At 41.9% G+C, this 26,967-nt stretch overlaps 2 protein-coding genes across 9 annotated transcripts in view; one reads left to right on the forward strand and one right to left on the reverse strand.

The window, feature by feature from the left end:
- The window catches only part of LOC142208876 (myosin-10-like), a 75,563-nt gene extending 57,960 nt beyond the window's left edge, over nt 1-17,603 (forward strand). For 5 of the 8 annotated variants that reach the window (XM_075277687.1, XM_075277681.1, XM_075277680.1 and 2 more), the window contains 21 exons: nt 114-320; nt 505-642; nt 798-921; nt 1,006-1,177; nt 1,451-1,663; nt 3,355-3,499; nt 4,084-4,290; nt 4,468-4,572; nt 5,122-5,274; nt 5,381-5,629; nt 5,720-5,932; nt 6,872-7,084; nt 7,171-7,332; nt 7,555-7,683; nt 8,458-8,546; nt 9,199-9,322; nt 9,895-10,103; nt 10,823-10,931; nt 11,044-11,216; nt 12,054-12,077; nt 15,027-17,603. In XM_075277687.1, the coding sequence (XP_075133788.1) occupies nt 114-320; nt 505-642; nt 798-921; nt 1,006-1,177; nt 1,451-1,663; nt 3,355-3,499; nt 4,084-4,290; nt 4,468-4,572; nt 5,122-5,274; nt 5,381-5,629; nt 5,720-5,932; nt 6,872-7,084; nt 7,171-7,332; nt 7,555-7,683; nt 8,458-8,546; nt 9,199-9,322; nt 9,895-10,103; nt 10,823-10,931; nt 11,044-11,216; nt 12,054-12,077; nt 15,027-15,168 (3,300 nt within the window). In that variant the 3' untranslated portion in view covers nt 15,169-17,603. The remainder of the gene's footprint in view (nt 1-113; nt 321-504; nt 643-797; nt 922-1,005; nt 1,178-1,450; nt 1,664-3,354; nt 3,500-4,083; nt 4,291-4,467; nt 4,573-5,121; nt 5,275-5,380; nt 5,630-5,719; nt 5,933-6,871; nt 7,085-7,170; nt 7,333-7,554; nt 7,684-8,457; nt 8,547-9,198; nt 9,323-9,894; nt 10,104-10,822; nt 10,932-11,043; nt 11,217-12,053; nt 12,078-15,026) is intronic. The other 3 variants (XM_075277682.1, XM_075277686.1, XM_075277685.1) reach the window with 1 other exon arrangement.
- Nucleotides 17,604-25,112: 7,509 nt separating this feature from the next.
- On the reverse strand, nt 25,113-26,297 carry LOC142210106 (urotensin-2 receptor-like). The gene has a single exon (XM_075279132.1). It carries the CDS (start codon nt 26,295-26,297, stop codon nt 25,113-25,115), a length of 1,185 nt encoding a protein of 394 aa, XP_075135233.1.
- Between the last annotated feature and the right edge of the window lie 670 nt (nt 26,298-26,967).

Consider the following 26,967-nt stretch of genomic DNA (forward strand, 5'->3'; position numbering starts at 1 on the left):
GACACTAGTGGGGGCCCCAGGACTGGACCCCCATTGTTGATATTTATGCTACCAACATCCCATCAATGTTACCGGTGGTAAAACCTAAGAAGTGCCATTTTTATTCCTTGTAGTTGTTAGAAGAGAAGAACATTTTGGCCGAGCAGCTTCAAGCAGAGACAGAGCTGTTTGCCGAAGCTGAGGAAATGCGGGCCAGACTTGCAGCAAAGAAGCAGGAGCTGGAGGAGATCTTGCATGACTTGGAGTCTCGAGTGGAAGAAGAGGAAGAACGCAACTTACAATTACAAAATGACAAGAAGAAGATGCAGCAACATGTGCAGGTAAAGCAGTGGGAAGCTCAGGTCTTTGTGAAGGTCTTACCAAGGTCCCAGTTTTCTTGCAGAATGTCTGATACTGTTCTTCTGAGATTTAGCAGATAAACTCATGGTCTTCACTATATTGGATTGTCTACATTGATGTTAGGACTGACTATGGATATTTTCTATCCTTCCTTGTAATATTCAGGACTTGGAGGAGCAGCTCGAGGAGGAGGAAGCCGCTCGACAGAAGCTGCAGCTGGAGAAAGTAACCACTGAAGCAAAATTAAAGAAGATGGAGGAAGATATTCTTCTGCTAGAAGACCAGAACGCCAAACTCGCCAAGGTATGTTCATTTTATTGTATGCAAAGAACCGGGTGTACAAATGGTGAGAGGACAAGGCCCAATAGACAGCACAATGCTTGTGCACATAGACAATACAAGGACAATATTACTACATGTGGACAGGAACCAATGGCTCACTGCTTCTTCCATAACAGGAGAGGAAGTTGATGGAGGACAGAATTTCTGAATTTACATCAAACATGGCCGAAGAAGAAGAGAAGATAAAGAGTCTGAGCAAACTTCGCACCAAGTATGAAGCCGTCATTGCAGATATGGAAGGTAGAGTATCTCCATTGCTGTGGTCATGAGTACAGAATGGTCTCCATTGTAGCCACATAGTATAATGTATAAATCCAATGACAGATCGACTAAAGAAAGAAGAAAAGGGCAGACAAGAGATGGAAAAAATGAAAAGGAAGTTGGACGGAGAAACCTCAGATTTACAGGATCAGATCTTAGAGCTCCAACAACAAATTGAGGAACTAAAACAACAACTGGCCCGTAAGGAAGAAGAGCTGCAAGCGGCCCTGGCTAGGTAACCATGTCTGGTCTTACTTATACCTACAACCTGGCCGACTCACAGCTAGCCCTCCCGACCTTCATGTTAGTGTCATGAGCATGTACCAGTGACTTGGGCGCTATGACAAAATTGAATTGTCCGATCCTTATTTCCCCCACTGGGTGAGACACCCCCATACAAGTTTTTGAGTGGTCCCTCCAAAATTGTCAAGTGTGTCCAACATTCATCCAATGTGCATGGGCACGTTATGTCTTAAATATGACAATTGGTCTTGTCTTCCCTCTGCAGGATTGAAGAAGAGGCGAGCCAAAAGAATAGTTTACTGAAACAGCTTCGCGAGCTCCAATCTCAGATGTCAGAACTCCAAGAAGACATGGAATCGGAAAGAGTGGCTCGTGCGAAAGCAGAGAAGCAGCGCCGGGACCTAGGCGAAGAGCTGGAAGCATTGAAGTCCGAACTTGAGGACACTCTAGATTCTACTGCCGCACAGCAAGAACTTAGGTGAGAGGTGGCACAAGGGCCCCAACACCAACATCCACATAAGAATAACACTCATGTCCTTCCATTATCTATCTTTTATCATTACTTAGATTTATTTTTGTTCTTTTTGCATGAATCCATAGAATACGTGAATGTATACATTTTTTTTTACTCTACTGTATCTGGTCAGGGAAGGTTGCATCAACTTGACATACACAGTTTCTAAAAATCTGTCTAGAGAATGCAAACAGTAAAGGGGTAGGAGGGGGATGCAGCTGCAGGTTGTCCAGAGGTGTGTCTTATTAGGAGAAAGCACCCGACCCAGATATTACAGTGCGCAAGGTTGAGTTTGCCAACTCAGCAAGCTTGGAAAGGGAAAGCAGCACAGGAAAGTAAAACTCACCATGTATACAGCTTAAAGGGGCAACACGGTGGTGGCTCAGTGGTTAGCAGCCTTGCAACACTGGAGTCCTGGGTTTAAATCCCACCAGGAACAACATCTGCAATGAGTTTGTATGTCCTCTCCGTGTTCGTGTGGATTTCCTCCCATTCTACAAAGACATACTGATAGGACAAAAAATGTACATTGTGATCTCTATATGGGGCTCACAATCTACATATATATATATATATATATATATATATATATATATATATATATATTATATATATTATATATATATATATATATATATATATATATATATATTATATATATATATATATATATATATATATATATATATATATATATATATATATATATATATATATATATATATATATATATATATATATATATATATATATATATATATATATATATATATATATATGCAGCTTAAAGGGGGTTTCTTGGCCTTACATATTGCTGGCCTACACCTGGGGGTACACCCTCACCATTGTAGTGGTTGAAGACCACTCACCTGAACACTGCGGCCTTTTCACTGAATACCAAGCACAGCAACGTACATTGCATAGAGGCTGTGCTTGGTACTGCAGCTCAGCCCCATTCACTCATTGTTCCTTCTGATGAGCCCAGGGACATGTGTCCTTAATTAGGAGAGAGGAGCAAGACATCTCAGGCAGTGGCTTATCTTCCTTGAGAACCAAGGGCGTCGGATATGTTAAAATCTAAGAGCCCGATCCTTATCTGCCCAGATGGTTTGTTGGCCCTGCTGAAATCTGTGCATTCAGCCATCATTTTTCTAATGTATATCTGTCTGTCACTACAAAAATCCCATCTTTGGACACATTGAAATCACAGACAAGCCCCTCAACCCCTCCAGTGGCATGGGGTGGCGCTATGTGCATCCCAATCTTTTATTGCCCCAGGCACTACTAGAAGATCACCGCACACAGGATCAGTGCTGACACAGCTTGTGCATAGCTTTTCCATGCAGGAGTAACTTCAGGCTGATCCTGTGTGCAGCAATCTTCTAGTAATGCCTGTAGTGAGACAGCGCTTCTTAAGATGCCAGCGTCCATTTTGTGACGGAGGGCTCTAGGAGTCCATCTCTGGAACAAGGACATGGCCGCTGAAACGGAGGGCACCAGGTAAGTATACTTTACATAGGTAATAGATAGTTAAACTATAGTTCGAGGTTAGAGGGTCACTTTAAGAAAATAAATAAAATATATATATTATATTTTTTTATTTATTTTTTATTTTTTGAATGATTTATGATTTCTAAATAATTTTTCTAATCCAGGGCAAAACGTGAGCAAGAAGTGACTGATCTCAAGAAGAACATTGAAGAAGAAACAAAAGTACACGAGGCTCAGGTCTTGGAAATGCGACAGCGCCACACGCAGGCTCTGGAGGACCTCTCAGAGCAGCTTGAGCAGTCACGGAGGGTGAGTATATAGTCTGAGAATAAGTGTCTTATAAAGGAAGGACTAGGACAGATACACGAGAGTCAGGGCACCGCCAAACTGTTTGTGACCAACACCATGAAAATGTCATGGCCACCACTTAAGGCCTGCAGCGCCTCCTATCAGTCACTGTGGCTTCCGGTGCCCAGAGGCAGCCAAATCAGGGTTTTGGGTGTCGTACCCCCTCCAAGCAGATACTGGGGGCCAGAAAACCCCTTACAATATATGTTATGATCTAAAGAGGTTGGAAAAAGTTTATGACCATATATTTCTCTTCACGCAATCTGTATTTATGGTGGTCGTACTAGACTGAGCATGGACGTGTTCTGAGTGGGAAGAAGGGTCTGTCAGACCTCTTTCTGGTCCCTCAGTATCGAGAAATGGGCATATTGAAATTGAACATGCCCTATACTCCTTTCTCTCAAAACCTGCCATCGCAGAGAGCCAGGACGACACCGTACACATGAGATCATTGGCTGGTCCCCTTAGAGTTGATGGGTTCATATGAGATACATATATTGTATATGGCCGGCTTTATGACATGCAATTTTTTTTGTTTTATTCAGTTCAAAGTGAATCTGGAGAAAGTAAAACAGACACTAGAAAGCGAGAACGCCGACCTAGTGAAGGAAGTCAAAAATCTTCATAGTGCAAAACAAGATTCCGAACAGAAGCGTAAGAAACTAGAAGGACATGTGTCTGAACTTCAGGTCCGAGTCGCCGAGAGCGAGAAGGCAAAGGCCGAATTGGCAGAAAAGCTACAAAAACTACAGGTAAGGCTGAAGATCTTGTTATGTCGAGGGTGTTTATAGACGTCTTAAAGAGGAGGGGCTGAGCCCTGCCGCTTTAGGACTGCCATGAGGAAGAAAGTGGGGCTCTGGACCCAAGATATAGTGGTTCCCAGTGACTATAGGATATCGCCTTCTCACACGTGTTTATTGTCTCCACAGGCTGAACTGGATGGTGTGTCGGGCACCTTAGGATCCACAGAAAGCAAAACCATCAAACTAACCAAAGATTTGTCTACGGTGCAGTCACAACTACAAGATGCCCAGGTACTCGGAACTAACAGTCTATGCAGTTCTATATAAGAGCAACATGGCATGGGGTCAAGTCCATTAGTATCCTTTGACTAATACGAGCTTTCAAAGACACATTGGGGGACATTTAGGAAGACCCGTTTTATGGTGTGAAAAAGTTGCAAACTTTGTCGCATGCCATATTTGCGGTAAAATTTGCAACTTTTCCTCTTTTCAAGGCAAGAAAAGTAGATGTATTTTCATGGAAAGTGTATCTGGTTTAGCAGAAGGGATGGGACCTCTTATAGACCAACAGATTTACTATAACTTGGGCTGGAGGATGGCGCAGATCTGTGTCAGCTCATAGCAGGGCCAAGACCAACCAATGAGGCACCAAATTTAGTAATTGGCGTAATCGGAGAGCAGACCTGTCCCCATTCTGTGCTATCCTCACATAGGGCAGCACAATGTACTGACAGATCCACCGTAAATTGCGCACTTCCTTGTCTACTATATAATGCTGTATATGTTTTATATTTTTTATCCGTCTTACCTATTATACCTATCTTGTCGCCTCTCTTTTAGGAGTTACTGCAAGAGGAGACAAGACATAAACTCAACCTGAGTTCTAGAGTAAAACAATTGGAAGATGAGAAAAATAACCTGTTGGAGAACCTTGAGGAAGAAGAGGCAGCCAAGAACCAGCTCGCCCGTCAACTTCAGGCCCTGCAACAACAGGTAACAAGTTAGAGCTAGAACCTATTCTGTAAGATCTAGCATGTAGACCTCATCACTAACCCAAGAGACGTGCACAGTGTGAAAGACCTTGTCTTATTCTTCTCAGCTAATTGATTCCAAGAAGAAGATGGAGGAACATGGAGGTTTTGTGGAGAACTTGGAAGACGCCAAAAAGAAATTAGCTAGAGAGGTCGAGCTACTGCAACAGCGTTTCGAGGAGAAGCATCAAACCAATGACAAGCTGGAAAAGACCAAGAATCGCTTGCAACAAGAACTCGACGACCTTATGGTTGATCTGGATCATCAGCGGCAGATTGTTTCCAACCTGGAGAAGAAACAGAAAAAGTTCGACCAGGTAAATACAATGACGTATAATAACGTGATTTCCATTGTCTGTGCATCTTCAAGATCCATCAACTGAAGAATGTTCCTGTGTGTTTTCTAGATGTTGGCAGAAGAGAAGAATATATCAGCCCGCTACGCCGAGGAGAGAGATAGAGCAGAGGCAGAAGCTCGGGAGAAGGAAACCAAGGCTCTGTCTCTAAGCCGAGCATTGGAAGAAGCCCTCGATCTCAAGGATGAATTCGACAGACAGAACAAACTACTGCGGGCAGAAATGGATGACCTGATCAGTTCCAAGGATGATGTTGGCAAGAATGTAAGAATTTATCACACTGTTATCCTTTCCAGTGAAAAACGCCAAAAAAAATGGGATTTTGTTGTGTTTAATCTAACCTAAGGAGTGTTCATACCTAGGAATTTGGTGCTGAATAGAGATGAGCGAACACTGTTCGGATCAGCCGTTCCGAACAGCACGCTCCCATAGAAATGAATGGAAGCAGCTGGCACATACACTTTGCCGGCGGCCGGTCGCTTAACCCCCCGCGTGCCGGCTACGTCCATTCATTTCTATGGGAGCATGCTGTTCGGAACGGCTGATCCGAACAGTGTTCGCTCATCTATAGTGCTGAATTTGTCAATTTGAGGCTGAATTTCTGCTTCAGGAATTCTAAGCAAATTTTTTCTGTTTGTCAAAAACTAATGAGGATTTTCACCTTGAATTTGAAGCTGCTTTTTGAATTGAGTTGAATTTGAAGAAAATTTGGAGAAGAGTGCCACTGTATTTTACCTTTATCGGGCCAAATTCTGAGAGCGGATTTTGACAAATTCCGCAACAAATTCCATGCCGACTGAAAAGGTTTATTGTCCGCCTCACATTCATTTCAATGGGAGTTCTCAGGAGGAATCCATCTTAGGAACGAGCGGCAGATTTTCTAGCAGCTGAAGAAATACTACTGTCTCCCAATGAAATGAATGGAAGGCAGATTTCAGATGGAATTTGAGGTGGTTTCTGCATCAAATTCAGTGTCAACTTCCTTCCTTTGATCACCCCCTTAAGGTGTCTGATTTTGTCATTCAGTTCAGAAGGAGTTAGTATTTTCTTTATGACTTGTTCATGACCCATAGGCCAATTCCCAATCTTCTACATGGCAAACCAAAGATGACCTCTCTTTTACCTGCCATGACATTTGCCTCTATGGGATTTACTCCCTAGATATTGTCTAAAATTTAATAACCATAAAATGTGCCACTACAGGTTCACGAACTGGAAAGAGCTAAAAGAGCGCTGGAGCAACAAGTCCAGGAAATGAAGACCCAGATAGAAGAACTAGAGGATGAACTTCAGGCCATCGAAGATGGAAAACTCCGTCTGGAAGTCAACATGCAGGCCATGAAAGCGCAGTTCGACAGGGATCTCCAGAACCGCGATGACTCAAATGATGAGAAGAAGAAGCTCTTGTTCAAGCAGGTGCGTTATAGTTTCACATCCATATTTTTACTGTATTCTGCACATGTATTTATATGACTTCAACGTTCTCGCTGCTTGTTTTGTAGGTGCGAGATCTAGAGGTGGAGCTGGATGAAGAACGCAAGCAGAAGGCTCAAATTCTAGCTGGCAAGAAGAAGTTGGAGATGGACCTTCAGGATATGGAAAGTCAAATTGATGCTGCTAACAAGGGGCGAGAAGAAGCAGTCAAACAACTGAAGAAGCTACAGGTGACTGAACACACATTCACTAGTTACTGCCATAACTTGGATGGTTTCCTTCCCTCTGGATTGTGTTAGAGCTCCTTAGTTCCTATCATAAGGTGCTTGAATATCCATATGTTTCGTGTGTGTTGTATAAGTAGGAGAATTGTATGATACAATCATTCATGGTGTGGCCTTAGTATATTTATGGTAGTATGTAGTTGACGGTAGATATGACTTGTATTACAGCTCCAGTTGAAAGAAGTGTGGCGTGAAGTGGAGGAGACGCGATCATCTCGAGAGGAAATGTTCATCCAGTCTAGGGAGAATGAGAAGAGACTGAAGAGCTTAGAAGCAGAACTTCTCCAGCTACAAGAGGTTTGTGGTCAGATCAGTAAATTGGTTGTGCTACATTACATACATTACGATAAAACCATCATTCATTCCTAGATGAAGCTGGTGCTGACCGCCCATTGACTGCACATATCTAGATGGTCATCATCTAAGTCTGGAAACCATCATTCATTCCTAGATTAAGCTAATGCTGACCGCCCATTAACTGCACATGTCTAGGTGGTCATCATCTAAGTCTGGAAACCATCATTCATTCCTTGATGAAGCTGGTGCTGACCGCCCATTGACTGCACATGTCTAGGTGGTCATCATCTAAGTCTGGAAACCCTTATTTCATTCCTAGATTAAGCTGGCGCTGATCGCCCATTGACTGCACATGTCTAGGTGTCATCATCTAAGTCTGGAAACCATCATTCATTCCTAGATTAAGCTAATGCTGACCGCCCATTGACTATATACATTTGTATATACATCCATATCATTGGTCATTAGCTTTTCATTGAATGCTGACGTAGGATCTAACCTCACTACCTCATGGGGTAGGGCATTCTGTAACTGTAGAGAACCCTTCCCCATGTAGATGTCTTACTCTTCTTTCCTCCTCACACAATGTCTTTCCCCTGGTCTTTTGTAAAGGTCTTCTTTGTACCGACCACCTCTAGGGTGTCCATTTCCCAACTAAGTATTCTAAAATTTTTCTACCATCATCAAAGCTGAATTCCATGCTTGGTATTTGGTCTTCTGTTGTTTGCCATATAGTAAGGATGACCTGTAATACATTTACTTATACTGTTACAGGACTTGGCAGCTGCCGAACGGGCAAAAAGACAAGCTCAACAGGAAAGAGACGACCTGGCGGATGAACTGGCTAATGGCGTCAGTGGCAAGTATGTGCTTACGTGTTTTCCAGGGTTACACAACTTCATCTCTCATTTAAGGGGTCATCCAGGATAACCGGTGTATTTCCTTCGCTGGATAGGCTTTGTTACTAATTTACACCCTGGTCCCCCTAGAGCCCTATATATTGGATATAGTGGATGTCTCTATGCTCTGCCTCTCCTGCAGCCACTCCATCTCTGACTCTATCATCAATTGAAGATCAGTGGCGGTCCAACGCTCAGGCCCCCTGACAGTCAGCTGCTTGAAGAGGCTGTCATTACCGCTTCAAACATCTATATCTTAAGAATTCTCTTTTCTTCTCCACTTTTAAGATAGTTACATTCTCTATATCAGTGTATTAAGGAGAGGGGAATTAGAAAAGACACTGAAGTCACTGCTGCTGTTACACTCTGCTATTCCTTGTTTTTTAACACTGCTAGGTTGTAGATAAGTGGCTGCTAGTACACAGAAGAGAACAGATCTCCTTAATAAGATATACTGTATTACATCGTTTTTTTATAGTCACATCTACTATTCATTTATTAAAATTTGTTTATAACTGGAGGTATGCTTTAAGTTACATGTTACATATACAGTACATCTAATATCATACATTGCAAGAGATTCCACTATTAACCTCCTGAATTTTATTTCTTATAGATCGGCCCTCTTGGATGAGAAGCGTGCACTGGAGGCCAGAATCGCTCAGTTGGAGGAGGAGCTGGATGAGGAGCAGAGTAATATGGAGCTGCTTAATGATAGATATAGGAAATATACCATACAGGTAAGAGAAGATACTACCGTAGTAATACCAATATATACTATATAATAATAATGATCAGACATGCAATGTCGTCCAATGAAATACCCATAGAAGAATCACCATTCAGCTATAGACCATGGTTCCCCTTGGCCAAGAGGACATATCCACGAGGTGCTTCCCAGCCATATAGGCCGGGAGGTCCCCTAAGTTGCTTTGGGTTCTCGTAGGGGTATTATAGTTTGCACATGAAAAGTATTTAATGGTGACATTGCAAATCCGATAGACATGACAAGAGGAGCAGTGCACATCTATCTGTCAGTCTGCGGCCACCATTTCTTATATACTAAGGAATCTGTCACCACATACGATATAGGGTATCTCCTGGCCTGACTGGCTGGCAAGTGTCTCGTGGGTACGTCTACTTGGTGGCCCTTTGCCCTGTGGTTAGCATCCGATAATTGGGTGCAATGTCATCTGCAGATATCACACACTCCCTTTAATAGTCACCATATCTGTTTGAGTCTGCACCTACCCGAATAGCTGTGCTATACCCCGGTCATATACACTACTACAGTACCGGATACTTCCAACAGGTGGAGACAATGACCACCGAGCTGGCGGCAGAGAGGAGCTTCTCGCAGAAGGCAGAAAACGCGCGTCAGCAAATGGAGAGACAAAACAAGGAGCTCAAAGTGAAATTAAATGAGATGGATTCCTCCGTCAGGGCAAAGTACAAGATCGCTATTGCATCCCTGGAGTCTAAGATCGCTCAGCTGGAGGAGCAAATGGAGCAAGAATCAAAGTAAGTGAACCTATTGTCCCAGACGTCTCTGTGGCCCATAGTAACCGGTCCGACCTCAGCTGTCACTTTCTAGACTGTCATTTGTTGGAATTTTTAAGCTCCTGCATTATAGGATGGAAGTGAAGATGATAAAACCAATGTCACTATGGCCCATATTATATTATAATAAAAAATGATTATCATTTCCAATGTAGAATTTAGGCAGTCACCAAATACAAGTACGTATGTCAGTACAGGACATGCCAGGCGGCCATTGGGGTGTCCCAATTGGAAAACCACTGTCATATGTCCTATAAAGGCAGAGAGGCGGGCATCGCGCTTGGTATCGACCCAAATATCCAGCCCTCTCTGGACCACTTTACTGGACTTCAAGTATATTAAGGCTTACGCATTTCGAGCTATGGGCCAGTAAACCAAGTCCAAGTGGCCGGTGTATGGGGGTGTAAACATCATAGAAAGTACATGTCTATACAGAGGCCAAGTCAGCCCCCGGCGGAGACCCACGCAGAGACAAAGGGGCACTGCTAAAGCCTCTGGCCCTTTGTTTTTGCATGTGGACCACCAAAACTTCAGACAGGCCCCCTTCAATTAGCAATAACAAAGTAAAGTTTACAATTTTTTTGATATTTCCCTTAGTAAATTTGAATAAGACTCTTTAAATTTAATTAAAAATTTCAATATCCGAATTTAACATCTACATTATCTGTTTTTTTCTCCAGGGAGCGAGTTATGGCTAACAAGCTGGTGCGGCGTGCAGAGAAGAGGCTAAAGGAAGTCCTCATCCAAGTAGAGGAAGAGAGGAGGAACGCCGATCAGTTCAAGGATCAGGTCAGCTCACGTTTATTCTCACACGTGAATGTGTTTCGGGGGAGACATCTAGAGATTCAGGCCTGTCTGCAATAAAGAGATGGATTATAAGAAAGAGCCTTTACTTTTCTAGCTGGAGAAAGCACACATCCGCATGAAGCAGCTGAAACGCCAATTGGAGGAAGCGGAAGAAGAGGCATCGAGAGCGAACTCCAACCGCCGCCGACTGCAGAGGGAACTGGAAGACGTGACGGAATCGGCAGAGTCCATGAACCGAGAGGTGTCAACACTAAGGAGCCGGTTAAGGTAAGGTGGAGAGGTCTTCCCTTTGTAAATTGGAAATCCAATCTTATAGGTTATAGATCTGAGACGTGTCGATCTCGGACTTCTGAGGATTCTTAGACTCCTTAAAAGTTTCCGGCGCTGCTCATAGATTTCGGATAACAAAATTGACTTTGACCTAAAACTGGCACATTGGGTGTCAGATAGACCAAATTCTGTGAGCAGCGCCAAAGGGGTTTAAAGTAAATACCAATTCTGGAGCATTTTGCCCTTAACTCTTGTTCCGTTCCTCTGTTATTCCTCCTAAATATTACTCTGAAAATTTGACAACTGGGTGTTACTATTTCCCTTCTCTACCATCTGATTGGACATTGTCAAACTGTGCATAGCACAGTGGGGCAACACGGTGGCTCATTGGTTAGTATGGCAGGCTTGCAGCACTAGAGTCCTGGGTTCGAATCCCACCAGGAACAACATCTGCAAGGAGTTTGTATGTTCTCCCCGTGTTTGCGTGGATTTCCTCCCATTCTACAAAGACATACTGATAGGGAAAAAAAATAATATTGTGATCCCTATATATGGGGCTACATTAAAAAAAAAACGTGCATAGCACGCCCCAACTGGCGACGCCCAGTTGTCAATTTATTCATAACTTTCACCTTCCGACATCTTGAACCACCACCTTTTCCGTCTTCGGATGTTTCCTATACATACCACCTATGCAATCTCCGAGGATGATTTTTGTGAGGTTTCCGATAGTGTAATGTGTGTGGATCTCATGAAGACTTGATCAGAACCTAAAATCTTTAACTACCACTCTCTTTTTCCTTTTACCGTTTCTTTCTGTTCTTCCGATAACAGCAAATTAGAGCGGCAGCAACGCAAGTACGTGTATGTGCATGACCTGTGTGAGATTGACTTTGCTTTACCTGCTGCATTACACTCACCGAGCGATCTCTCCAACGTCCCTGCTGTATTGAGGCCGAGCACCGAGCTGTTCTCCCTTCGCGCTGGGCTGCCGTGCATTTCATTGGATAGCAGATTTAGTTTTTCTTACTTTTAAATTAAGGTTAAAAACTACAGTTCCCATGAGCCTTCACTCTCTGCATCTCAGTCTAGACCCCATCCCTTTACCGATTCAGCGCCACCCCTGGCCTAGTGCTCTTCTGTATGGCAACCTCCTGCTCATTCCCTATGCGAAGCTGCTTACATAGAGAGTGATGACTTATGAAGGCTCCAGTAGGGGGCAGTACACAAAGAGTAGGGGGTGATTAGCCTAGATAAGAAAAGGTCACATGATCAGTGACGGATCGTAAAATGGAGCGGAATTCTTATCGATCGGCATCCTAAAAACCTAAGCGTCTGTCGCTGCCTCCCATTGCAAACAATCGGGGAGGAATTTGGAGCTCATTTTTGGAGTTAATTTATCTTAAGATCAGCTCCAAATTCCTTTGTGAGAACACAGCCTAATAGCTAGCATCACTCTAGGTTATTACTATTTCGGGCAACACTGCAGCCTTGCAGCGCTGGAGTCCTGGGTTTGAATCCCGCCAGGAACAACATCTGCAAGGAGTTTGTATGTTCTCCCCGTGTTTGCGTGGATTTCCTCCCATTCTACAAAGACATACTGATAGGAGAAAAAAAAAAGGTTATTAGTATAGAGCCAGATACTGTAGAGCTCCTCCCACATGACAATTAGATGTGTATACAGATAGATCTCTCTACCTGGATCCTTTATAGACTAGACTGGTTCCCTCTGTGGCAACAATCCAGCATTTTCAGTGACTGCTTGCAATCCTTCTTTATACCTCACCTCGCTACCACTAATAGCTCGGGGTTATCCTGTATTATCTCTAATAGTATAATCTTCATTATTCCTAGTTCGTAGAGTTCCATAAGAGAGATTGCATTTTGGCCGTAAGGCACAACTAACCCCTTGTAGTGCTTTGATGTGAAGTGTCCTCCGTACCCAGCGGGTGCAGAGAACCTGCTGTTTATTTGCTACTTTGCCCTTTAACCTCTGGCATGTTTTGGCTGTGTCTCCTCGTGCTCGGCCCGTCCCTCTCTTATGACTGAAAACCTTGTGTCTCTCCATAGCTGTGCGCACGGCGAAAGAAAATAAAAACCTGTCCAAATTTATTACAACCCAGGTGCTCGCGATGGCCGGGAGCACAAAGGAATCCCTGTCTGACAAGTCAGAGATGTTATGGCCACCGACAAGACCGGCAGGCCCCCTCCTGGGCAGCGCTATTAATGGGGGCGAGCCGTGTACAGAGAGCTCCCTGTGTATAACCTGCTGAGCTATCAGTGCCCCATCGGGTGCCCGAAACCCGCACGTTACAGTTTACTCATATTAACTATGTGCACACCGCAGCTGGATAGGATCCCATATGGTGGACGGAAAAATCTGCCATACATTCCAGGAGCTGTAGTAATATCAGCCCATATAAGAGAACTGGCGTATTCATGCACTGCCTCTTATTACAAGATATATATATATATATATATATATGTATAGATAGATAGATAGATAGATAGATAGAGTCTAGCTATTCCTCCCAATACACTTGGTTTGGCTGAGCATGCATGTCTTCTGAATAGGACAGAAGAGATTAAGCCAATGGTAGACACTTCTGGTTGACTGGAGACTTACACCCCCTGAGAACAAAGGGATTGGGCATGATGAAATCCAGCAGCCCTATCAAAATGTATATATTAAACTAAATTTGTGTTCATTTTGGGCTAGGGAGTCCAGTGGGCGGTCCTACTCATGATTAAAAATATTAATTACTTAGAAGAACCTCCCACTGGACTCCTAAGCCCAGAGGGAGGTACGATGATAAATTATATAGAATATTTCCCCATATATCTACATATCAATCTGCTCTGCTCCCGCTGCTCTATGACATGCTGCCTACAGATCAGACTGAATTTTAATGTGACAAAAGTATGTTAACTAGTGACACGTTTACAGCACCTGTTGTCTCTATGGTCACATTTATTTTGGCTTAGAGTATCCCTATGAACCACAATATTGGTGCTGGGAGAGATACCCAGTCATTGTAAATGGTAGTGGGGCTATGTCACCAATCTGTGCAGCTGTATGTTGTACAATGTCGCCCTATGGTTGGTTTGCTTCCTCATAAAAAAATGTCAAAAAATCTACCTATAGTATTTAACTTACAGGGAATCCATATTTTTTTCCATATCACTACTGTCTATGGATTTTTTAATTGTATTACACTCTGACCACCAAGCCTAATAATAGACAGACAATTGCCAAATCTGTAAGGGTTTTCTTTGTAGCGCTAACCTCATTTACATCAAAAGCAAGATAATAAATAATGCCGTAGCTTATCTACCTGCACTGAGCACGCCTAGAAAACACCCATATACCTCAGTGAGTTGGCTTCACGCTATTTCTGATTATTGCCATGAGTACGCTGTAAAGCATATGACTAAAAGCTGTTAAACAGAGTAGAGGAGAAACTTGGGCAAGATGGCCGCCCCCAGAATTGTGTACAGAAAATAGAGTAAAGAAAAACTTCAAAAAAATAAAAATATAAAAAAAATAATACAGGTTTTACATTCTCAGTGAAGACGAGATGATCCAGGGTTGCCGGATTTAGAATCGGGATGGAATTTCTTTCCTGACATGGGGCAATTGGTGTTAGCCTCATGGGGCTCTTTGCCTTCCTCAGGATCTCCACTGTATGGGTTGTAAGTTGGACCTGATGGACCTTGTCTTGATCCAACCTCATCTACTCTGCTGCTATGCTAAAAATAATTGGCAATACTCTCTTTTTAACATGTTCTAATCTCTTTGCCTTCTAGGAGGGCACCCATTCAGTTTACTACCCGCACCATCCGCCAAGTATACCACCTCGAAGCCGTTTCTGATGAGGAACCAGAAGCAAATAGCGGAGAGCCATCAACCAACCATCAGCAGCAGCAGCCTCCACCTCAGCAGGAGTGATGCCCTGACACGTATCGTGGAACGGGAAGCCTCTAATGCTACCCTAAACCTAAAGACAGACTGGTTAAACCGAAAGGAACGGAATGACGCATCACTTAACATAGCTCATAGGCCGCTCGCCTCAAGTACAATGACTTCTGAATGAGTGACTACACACTCCATATGAGTGCACTTAATCCTTTGTTTCCTTATCTCAGCCATGATTTTCACAGAGCACTTTATATGGGATTAACTCACGTTTTTTTTGGCAGGGTGAGATTGTTGGTTTACGACCATATAGGTGGAGTTACGTGGAGCCGTACAACTTCCACGCAGATTCGTTCAGGGTAGATAAGGGTCTATGTTTCTCTGCTCTTCTCCACATCCATGGAATGTATGACGTGAAGGCGACCATTGTGTAATCCGCCAAGATTAGCTTTGTACACGTTATGCTCGAAACCACTTACTACACCAAGCGATGCTGGTAGGATAAGACCTCACGATGACGTATGATCCAACCAATCACCCTATACATAACACCAAGCTTAAGCCACCTGCTAGGACCACAAAGTAGTGTACCCCTCCCCAAGCTTCCAGAGGCATTCCTATACTCAGTGGTGCATAGATCCTTTTATACCGTTATAAGATCTAGTCTTCATTTTATTGCATCCCTATCGAGAACATGCCCAATAAGCATGTGGTCGTACCTATCGCTCTGTGCCCCGGCTGCCCTTAGGTATTGTCTTCTGTTCTTCTGGCTGCCTTCCATTGGGAATGTACTTCTGGCAATTTTTTTATATAGATCGGCAGCTAATATACTCATGACATGTCAACGTAGCCACTAACCGAAATTCAGTCTTCCAACCTTATCATGTCTACTTCTTATAATAACCAAGATAGGAGCCCAGACTGCTGTTCACGGGATTGCACCAAAAACAGGATTGTAAAAAGTTCTTCATTTGTCACAACTTCTTCTTTTGTTCTGGAACCAGAGCATGATGAGAGCTGCTTAATATCGGTGCCTTAGCGATAGCTGATAGTTTCCTTGCATGGGTTCTTCTAAATTCTCAAGATGTTTAGGGAAATGGCAGACCACTGTCTTCCTTTAGGTGGCCATATACGTTAGGCATGGACAGCTTTATCCATCATCGGTGGGGTGACCAATCTATGAACCGATAAATCATTGCCTGGGAAGAAGTTGGCCATGAAATTTTTGGCCAACACATGACCCATCCATGAAAGGTCTATCACGTAAAAGATTTTTTGACCCTCTACAGTGAACGTCACTTCAGTACTTCACGTTGAACATCTACAATGGCCAGTATCTACTAAAATGTGTCTTGCTACATCACTGTAATGATCATTCAACAGATGACTATTGATTTGTCAATCGTTCCACCCTCAACCAACCTCTATCTAATGTGCAAGACAATATGGCGTTCACTGAAAGGAGAGACTTTAATCATGATCCTACCACCAGTGTGCCGATGGTTTTGTTGGCTCTGAGGCCAATTGTGCACGTAGGATGTGTCTTCCCAGCTCTCGGGAGTTTTAAGATGTTGTACCTTAAGACATGACTAAGGGAACCAGCCAAACCGTAGACATCTATTTCATAGTTCTTGCCCCTCCTTCGTGCAGATCGGTGCTTTGGACGCAACTCTCCAATGGCCAATAGGTGACCCCTTACTTCTTACCCAGCGAGCATTGCGTGTAAGACTCCCTACACCAACTGGATCTCCTCAAGGAGGTCTACTACCCTCCAAGGCAACAAAAGTAGACTATAGATAGATACTCAATCATTTTCTCAGACAAAAATGTTCTTGCGAGTTTCATGGCCTGATATCCAAAGTTTAGGTTATTCGGGAAGCAAAATGCACGTAATTCCTTCATTGGGTCTACCCCGAAGCCTATGATGTGTAAATGATGTATTCACGGGAATTTCAGGTTCATTTTTAAAAAAAATAGTCTTATATTTTTCTGTTAAATCTAAAGATGTATTTTTAAGAAGGTTCTAGAAGGTTTATTTGGTCTTTTTTGTGTTTTTTTTTTAATTAAGGAGATAGTAACGCGCTAGAAATAAGCGAATGGCCAAACGTTTTACTCCAATATTCTCCAAAATAATCCGACTTTCATCTCATTGTTCGTCTCGGTGATACGTACATTTTCTTTTAGGCTATACGTTGACTTTAGCAGCAAACTGACACTGAACCTCTTTGTTTTACACATTTTGACGTACATCTTATTGTTATATCTGCGGTGACCCCCTTTAAATATTTTTTAGGTTTTTCTTATGTTAGATCTGTATTTAAAATAAAAAATTCATAAAGGAAACTCAATACAGAAGTAAGCTACGGTATAATGTCTTGGAACCAAACGCTAAGATTAAAACATTTCTATCGAAAGCAACGAGATGTATGTATGTGCCTGAAAGTTAATAAAAAATTATAGTCAAACCATGAGAGGCGTCGTTGTCCGCACAGTACGGTGAGAGCGATGTAAGGAAGACGTCACGAGGGATGACAGTCTCATGGATACACTTGGCAGGTACCTGGAGAACGCAACCCAATTGGAAAACGTGGTGCCCAGCTGTCAAAGGGCAAAATCAATAAATTTGGTTATTGTAAGCTACACTTCCAATTCTACCTGTGGCCCCCTTATGGTCCTGCCCATTCTAAAACATGTCTGTTTGGGACCCCATACAGTATGATGCCCCTTTAATGGCAATGACACACTATCACGTCCCCCTGTGGTACCTACAAAGAATAATGGCCCTCTCATTGTGGCCCCCATAATATAATGACCCATTCATTGTGGTCCTCACAATATAATGCCCACTCATTATGGTCTCTACAGTATATTGCCCTGCCCATTGTTACCCACACAGTATAAATTATGCCCCCCTCATTGTGGCCCCTACAGTATAATGCCCTGCTCACTGTTACCCATACAATATAAATAATGCCCCCTCACTGGGGCCCCCACAGTATAATGCCCTGTCACTGTTACCCACACAGTATAAATAATGCCCCCTCATTGTGGCCCCCACCAGTATAATGCCCTGTCACTGTTACCCACACAGTATAAATAATGCCCCCTCATTGTGGCCCCCACCAGTATAATACATCAGGGAGGATGTAGATGAGGTTGAAGCCAGGACGTACTTTCTGCCACTCAGGACAACAATACAACACCCAAAATCTGGGACTGTCTTGCCCAATCTGGGACAATTGTTAGGTATGATAGTGCCTACTGTCACATTAGGTGGGGTATGGAGATGTTTTTCAGGCTCATTTTCATTACAGTGGACAGTGAACACTACAACATGAAAAGACGTCAGACAATTTTATTTTTACAACTTTTTGGTGCAGTAAAAGTCCTTTTTTTGTTACCACTTGACTGTTCAGAATTGAGGACCATAAAGACATGGGGTGAAGAGTGTGGCATAGACTTACTCATGCAGAGCCTTAGCCTTACTCCATCCAATACCTTTGGTGTGAAATGGAATACTGCTTGCCATATTGGGCACAATTTCCACAAAGATGCACATGAACCTTGTGGTAGACCTTCCCAGAAGAATTATGTAAACTAAAGTCCATGGTGGTGAATGGGATGTCCAACAACCTCCTATGGACGCACTGCCTGGTGTACACATACCATTGGCCATATAGTGTATCTTTTGCAAGGCAGAGGGTAAAAACTTTAAACAAATCTGCATCAAAACTTGCACGCAACACACTGACATTACATTTCGGAAGCAATGTTATTAGTGAAGGTTTTATCGAGACACATTTAGGGTTTTATTGTCCCTTCAAACTCAGAGTGTCCCAATCTTTCCTAATCCTTCATCACTGGGCCATTTCCCATGGTTCATGACCGGACACATTTTCGGGTTCTTTGATAGGGTTTATATCATTCTTTTCATCCGAGTTACTGAGATAATTTTTTCATCTTATTTGGTGATTCCTTGGGCTTTATTTTTATGCCAATTTTATTTTTTCCTATTCTTATTAATATTCTTTTGGGGGTATTTTAATATTCTTTTTTTCCGATTTCCCTGTACGTCCTTGTAGAGCCAATGGCCAACCATTTGGACATATGGTCAATGGGTGGTTTGCAAGGGGTTAAAGGAGTTCTTTGGTTTCTCGTATTGATCGTATCCTTAGGATCGACTATTAATATTCGATCTGCGGGGTCCTGGGTGACCTGCACTTAGACACCATGGCTCTAGGTAGAGTTTAATAAGACAGCGCTCCAGTACCTATACTCGATGCTACAGTTTGTATGGCGAGTGAGAAGAATTGATGGCCTCCCCTTGGATCAACACTGTAGGGGATTGTAGGTTGGACTTGATGGACTGATGTCTTCATCCAACCTCATCTACTATGTAACTATGTACCCGAAGAATAGGCCATCACTAGAACCAGATAATCCCTTTAAGACCCTTCATGCCCACTTTACACGTTCTCTATATTTTTCTAAATCCAACTAAATTGCGCCTTCTGCCACCTTTTGATGCCAATTTCCTTTGACATGTCACCAATGTCTAACCCAACTTATGGCTAGAACATAGGGGCAGTAATGCCATCGTATAGCCTCAGGATAAAGCTTATGTATAGAGCTCGGACCCTCTCCAGTCACATACTGTTATATGCCACCAACATATATCTTGTGATAACCCCTTTAGAAACAAGTCCGGACTCTGACAATGTAAAATATTCCAGTTTTTGCTATTTTTATCCTATGCCGTCCGGACAATGACCTTATTACGCTATATGACCTGCTGTATACTGTTACTACTATGGGGAAGAGATGTCGGGCACAAGGAGTTTCTAGATCTTCACCTGCTTCACAGGTGTCAAAATAAATCCGCACAGACAGCCCTACAGGTTCAGAGTGGATTTCGCTACTTCTTGGAAAGTCGAGCACATCGGACAAAGAAGGTATTGCTTTTTTGTCAAATGCAAATGATCATGTTGCTTTAATAATAAATGATCTGTATGTGTCTGTGTAGGGGCTGTTGATCTAACACGTAACCTCGCTCTGCTCCTGCGGCTGTCGTAATAACATTAAAGGGAGTCGACCACCTTCTAAATATCTCCTATACCCCTTATATGCTGTGATAGGGGCGGCTATTGACACAGTGAATGTGCCCTTTATGTGTCAAGGTGCAAACTTGGCAAAAAAATCGACTTTTAATCCATATGGGGTCCTGTCAATCTTGTTACGAGTCAGTACCAGGTGCTCGGGTAGGCATGGCCATGCCCAGGATACCCCAAATAGTTCATGTGTATATGGATTAGCAGATTATATTCACTATGTCCCTAACCGGCCTCACAACATAGAAGTGGCCTAGAGGAGATCTTGGTGGGGAAGACTTCCTTTAACCATAAAACAGAACAGAAAACTAACTGTACAGATACAAAGGCAAATATGACAATGTGATGCAAGTCATTGCTTTATGATACTCCTGACTAATGTGAACCCCTTAAAGACCAGCCTGTTATTATCCTTAAAGTGTACCTCCAATTGGTGTAAACCTGCACCCTATCTTCAATCTGACTGCTTGCTTACATTATATTTCTTTCAGGTAGCCCCATGGAGTAGAGAGGGGTGGAGTAGGACTCTCCTTCTGGCTGGTAATTGATTTATTGTTTCATTCTGTGCACTCACAGCCTCTTAGCTACAACCTAGCAGTGTTAGAATAGATTAGAATAGCAGATTGAAAAAAGCAGCAATTATTTGAGTGTCTTTTCTCCCCCTCTCCCCTCTTCATAGAATAATATGGAGAAAGTAAATTCCTGAAAAGCGGAGAAGGAAACAGATTTCTTTAATAAGATACATTACAAAGTTTATTACATTCACCTGTACTATATGCTTATGAAAGGTTGATTATAACTGGAGGTATGGTATAAGAACCAAGCATTTTTTTTTATTTTATTTTCCATCAATGTAAATAAAAGAGAGCTTGTTTTTTGTGGGATGAGCTATGGTGACCCACCTCAGGAAATGACTGACTGAGTGTCTTTTCTTGTTTCGAGAAGGACCAGGAAGTAGAGACCAGCAGGGTACTCAGAATACATCAGAATGACAATGAAGGGTAGTCATTGAGGTGAGTATTGCTACTTTTATTTTTTAATGGGAGCCTATCACCTTCTTCAAGCATTTTCAACTACTGCCACCATATTACAGAACACATAGTAATAAGGAAAAAGCAATACACTTTTATTATGGATGTTACCTTCATAGATTTGAAGATAAAAAAAAACCTATATAGTTTTATGCAAATCAGGTAGTTGGTGCACTGAGGGCGGTCCTTCAGCTCCCTGGAGCACTGCTCTTGCTGCTCAAGCAGGACGGGTAATATCATAGCAGCAGAAGGATCAACTGTCCCCAAACAGGGTGACGAGGGCAGAAGAGGGTAGAGGTATAAGTGGCAAGAGCAGTGCTTCAGGGAGGTGAGGACCCGCCCCCGGACTTCAAAGTAGTTATTCTCCAAGTCTACACATAGAGGTGAGTTGTCTATGACTGTAATGTGCTCTGTTACATGGTGGTGATAGAGGAGAGGTTAGACTGCCTTTAACCTATGCTGAGCCCTTTATAAAAAAAAAAAGTATTACCCTGCCAGACGATCCATTTAACCCTTCACCTTCATGACAAAAGTTGAATTCCAGTTCAACAAAGCTTGTTTGTAGATCCTGCCAAATGGAGACCATTCTAAAATCTTACCTTATGTTGAGAGTAAAACCCACAGTAAGTGAAAGAAATTCCCCAAGAGCTAAGGAAACAAAAAAATTGAAAAAAAAGGTACTAGAATGTCATTCAGACCACAGAAAGCCAAAATCTTCCGGGCAACATGGTGGCTCAGCGGTTAGCACTGCAGCCTTGCAGGAGTGGAGTCCTGGGTTCGAACAACATCTGAAAGGAGTTTGTATGTTCTTCCCGTGTTTGCATGGATTTCCTCGCCACTCCAAAGACATACTCATATGTCACATAAATGGTATTAAGGCAGCCATATCTAGCAATACAAATTGGACAACCTCACAAAGTCAGAGTGTATAAAAATACCAAAATAACTACAAGCTCTCTTAAATTACAGAAGCCTAGAAGGATGAAAAAGATAAAGAAAAAAGCCATACACAGTATTAAAGGGGTTGTCTGGAAAGTTTGGTAGGAGTGGACAATGGTATAAAGATGAAACCTGTAGTATCCACCAGCACTCCAGACTTTGGGTAGAGGTGCCATGTATTCGAAAATCTGTCGGCTCATGGATCAGTACCACAATGAAATGGAGGTTGCACCAGATGGATTCTCTGTCCTTGGGTTACAACGGAGGGTGGTTGAGGGGTACACGGTAAAAACAGAGCAACCTTGGTGTTGAGAGCCCGAAGTGTCAGGCTATGCCTATCATACAAGTGGTTTAGAAGAGATTTGGGTGGTGATATTATGTCATATCTTAACACACGACATGCCAGGTTCTTCTAAATCGAGCCTCAAAGTTGCAGTTCCAAACAAGAAAGAGTTCTTTTGGTTCCCTCCTTGGAGGCAGCGGTCACCGGCACAAATGTCCATATTTGAGCTACTTTGTTCTACATTTGCCGCTGTTGGTATTTTATGGGAACATCATCTCCGGAAGTGAAAAATCTACTGTGGAGACGGTAAGAGAGAATCCCGAGGTCCAGTTGTTCTTAGTCATATTGGATCTGGCAAGTGAAAAAAATATATATATATATAAAACTGAATAAAAGGAAACACTGTGACTATGCTGACCCAAAGCGTATCAGTAACATGTCATTTTTACCGCATAGTGAACACCGTAAAAACAAAACCCTAAATTATATAAATTATATATATGCAAGACACTACTAGTAATGGGGACACATATGTCTGTATAGAACCAGAAAATTTAAACATATCCACTTTTTTAAGTTTCAGACTTGCTGAAACATCTGCATTATTTCATTTCTACGGCTCTTACTTTGGCACTGTATTGCAGTTTTATATAGTACTTATTCCAAGACTGGTAGATTTGTATACTCTATGGCATGGCCCACTCTATGGCACATGTGCCCACTCCTGTAAAGCTCCATCCAATCACATGCACTTTTCAACAAAGGTGGTAAAAACCTAAAAGTCACAGTTTTTGGTGCAAAATTAGCAAAAAATTGGAAGAAACTAAAGAAAAGTAAATTAAAAATTAAAAACTTCTAAATAAATGAAACACACTTTCCCCATAAAAACAGCTTTATTGTAGAAAAAAGAAAACTATACATCTTTGGTGTTGCCTTAATAATAACAGCCCATAACATAAAATGAACATATATCATCTATACAGCATGGTGAGTTTCTGAACTATGACAGAATTTCTCCCCCGTAACCAAAAAATAATTACAAAATTATATGTATCCCAAAACAGGGCCACTGAAAAATAAAACTTATCCAGCAAAAAAAAAACAACACATCCTTTTAAAGGTTTGAAGATTCCCTCTCGTGCTTACATTACGCCAGAATTTCTTCCCCTCACCTCCATATAATAATTATTAAATTATATGTAGCCCAACATAATGCCATTGAAAAATACAAATTATACTGCAATAAAAACACAAGATTTTAATGGTTTGAAGATTCATGCTCGTGTCTAAACTGTACCAGAATTTCTCCCCAACTCCCCATATAATAATTACTAAATTATATGTAGCCCAACACAATGCCATTGAAAAATACAACTTATCCTGCAAAAAAAACAACCCAAAAAAACAACACATCCTTTTAAGGGTTTGAAGATTCAATGTTGTTTATATGTAGCAAAAACAGTGCCATTAAAACATACAACTTATCTTGCAAAAAAAACCAAAACACATCCTTTTAAGGGTTTGAAGATTCCCTCTTGTTTCTAAACTATGCCAGAATTTCATCCCCATACCCCCAAATAATAATTACTAAATTATACGTAGCCCAAAACAGTGCCATTAAAAAATACAACTTATCCTGGAAAAAAACACATCCTTTCAAAGGTTTGAAGATTCCCTATTGTTTTTAAACTACCGTATGCCAGAATATCATCCCCATACCCCCAAATAATAATTACTAAATTATATGTAGCCCTACACAATGCCATTGAAAAATGCAACTTATCCTGCAAAAAAATCCACATCCTTTTAAAGGTTTGAAGATTCACTCTTGTGTCTAAACTATGCCAGAATTTTCCCCCCGAATCCTCATATAATAACTACTAAATTATATGTAGTCCAAAGCAGTGCCATTGAAAAATAAAACTTATCCTGCAAAAAACCACATTCTTTTAAAGCTTTGAAGATTCACTCTCGTGTCTAAACTATGCCGGAATTTCTCGCCCAACTCCCCATATAATAATTACTAAATTATATGTAGATCAAGTCAATGCCTTTTAAAAATGCAACTTATCTTGCAAAAAAAAAAAAAACAACAACACATCCTTCTAAGGGTTTGAAGATTCACTGTTGTTTCCAAACTATGCCAGAATGTCTCCCCCCAATAATTACTAAATTGCATGTAGCCCAAAACAGTACCATTGAAAAAACGCAACTTATCCTGCAAAAAAAAAACCACATAATTTGAAAAGTTTGAAGATTTCCTCTAGTGTCTAAACTATGCCAGAATTTCTCCCCTGCACTCCCAAATAAATATTACTAAATTATATATCATTGAATGGCACAATGGCATTGAAAAATACAATTTATCTTGCAAAAAAACTACATCCTTTTAATGGTTTGAAGATTCACTCTTGTGTCTAAACTATGGCAGAATTTCTCCCCCGCACCCCCAAATAAAAATTACTAAATTATATGAAGCCCAAAACAGTGCCATTGAAAAATACAACTTATCCTGTAAAAAGAACCCCAGATGCTTAAAAGGTTTTAGGACTCCCATTCCCACCTTTGTTAAATGCATCATATAATACACTACAATTGTGATTATTTGTGCTGATATTATGCACAGTTATAGTAATAATATGAATATTTATTTGGCTCGACGTTACCTCTGCTGGTGTCTGAGGGGTTTGCAGTAGCCACCTTGGCAGTGCTTACTATAATAGTCTCTGTACCCTGTTGGCTCCCACCCGACACCGTTCTTTTTGCAGAGTTCTCTGGATATCCTCCTCCACCCTTCAGACTTAGAGATCCGTGTCCTCCTTTTTGTCTGTTGCGGATATACTCTTTGTAATTTTTGGTAAGTAACGTGTACAAGAAGGGGTTAATGCAGCTATTGCCATAGGTGAGACATGTCACTAGATTGTTGACGTAGATTTCTGTCTGATCAGAAACTTTCAAGCCCCCATGGCTGTAAAGGGGTATAAGCTGCCAGATCCAAAAAGGGAGAAAACAGGCCCAAAAGGCTAGCACAATAATGAAGATCATCAGAATGACTTTTTGTTTCGGAGAGCGTTGCAGTTCTTTGTTTAGGAGACTTTTGGTCTGTGAGATCCAGTAGGCTCTTGCCAGCTTAGTGTACAGGTAACCAATGATAACACCTGGGGCAAGGATGCTGGTGGTGAACAAGACGGTCAGGTAGACCTTGTAATGGTCATCGCTCCAGGTGGGTGTGCAGAGCTTCCTTATACTGTCATTGTCCAATGTCCTCTCCTCTTGATGGATCATCAACATCATAGGCAAGGTCAGAAGGAAGGACAAAATCCAGATGGCACATGCTAGGGTTTTCCTGTAACTTCTTGACCTTCTCACGGTATCGAAAGGCTTGGTGACAGCAATGTATCTCTCCGTACTCATTACGGTTAAGATGAAGATACTGGCATGCATCGTCAAGAGGTCCAAGCTCAAAAGGACCCTGCAGCCAATTTCTCCAAAGTACCAGTCCTTCACGAAGCTATTGTGGACAATAAACGGGATAGTCGAAAGATACAGGAGATCCGCCAAGGCCAGGTTGATTATGTGAATGTACATGGATGTGGATGTGGTCATAGATATACACATTACCACCAATGTGTAAAAGTTTCCAACAACCCCAGTAACGCACATTAAAGACAGTAGGATCCCAATGACAGAGGTTGCAATGAGATCATCGGTGGAGATATCGGTGAGGGACACATGGTTGGTGAAATTGTTCGAGATGTTTTTGAAATGTTCGGCTAACTTATATTCATCATATAGATCCATGGTGTATAATGGCTTGAAAATATTTTTGCTTGAGGTGGCCGGTCAGTGGTGACCCCAGTAGACCCTCAGATGCTCATTTTTGTAACTACCTTATGTTGCCCCAAGATCATGATTGGTCTCACACTCTGATCCAGGTGAATTTTTTGATCAATTTTAGTCCCTTGCTTAGATCACATTGACCTGTAAAGACACAAAACAGTGGCTCATGAGAAAAAACCCCAAGAATAAGTTCACATTTTCATCGGAAACTCCATTTTAGATTTGGCCAAAGGGAACATAACAGATTCTGTCACAGTTTAGGGGCTCATTGTGTTCCGTTCTCATCTATCGTTTCACAGATCTGGCACTTGTGTTATTTTTTGTTTTCCGTTCCTATAGCGAAACAGAAAAATAGAAATAGTGGTGGGGACGTGAACCCAATCAACTAATACAAAAAAAAGACATTGTTAAAGGGAATGTACGAATTAAAGAAAAAAATTAAATGTGATAAAATAAAAATTCTGTCTAAATACCTGGTAAATTGTCCGCAGCTCCAGCTCTAAAGCTCCAGTGGCCCCTGTCATTCTCTATTTACTGAGTTGTCCTGATGACGTATCTGCCCACGTGTCACTGTGGCCAATCATTGGTCTCAGGCCCGTTATTGGCTGCAGCAGTCAAGTCATGTAGATGA

Source organism: Leptodactylus fuscus, chromosome 6, assembly GCF_031893055.1.
Source record: "Leptodactylus fuscus isolate aLepFus1 chromosome 6, aLepFus1.hap2, whole genome shotgun sequence".
Lineage (NCBI taxonomy): Eukaryota > Metazoa > Chordata > Amphibia > Anura > Leptodactylidae > Leptodactylus > Leptodactylus fuscus.

Bases quoted from the DNA above. Each gene is read 5' to 3' on its own strand.
- LOC142210106 (XM_075279132.1), bottom strand. From the start codon at position 26,297: ATGGATCTATATGATGAATATAAGTTAGCCGAACATTTCAAAAACATC.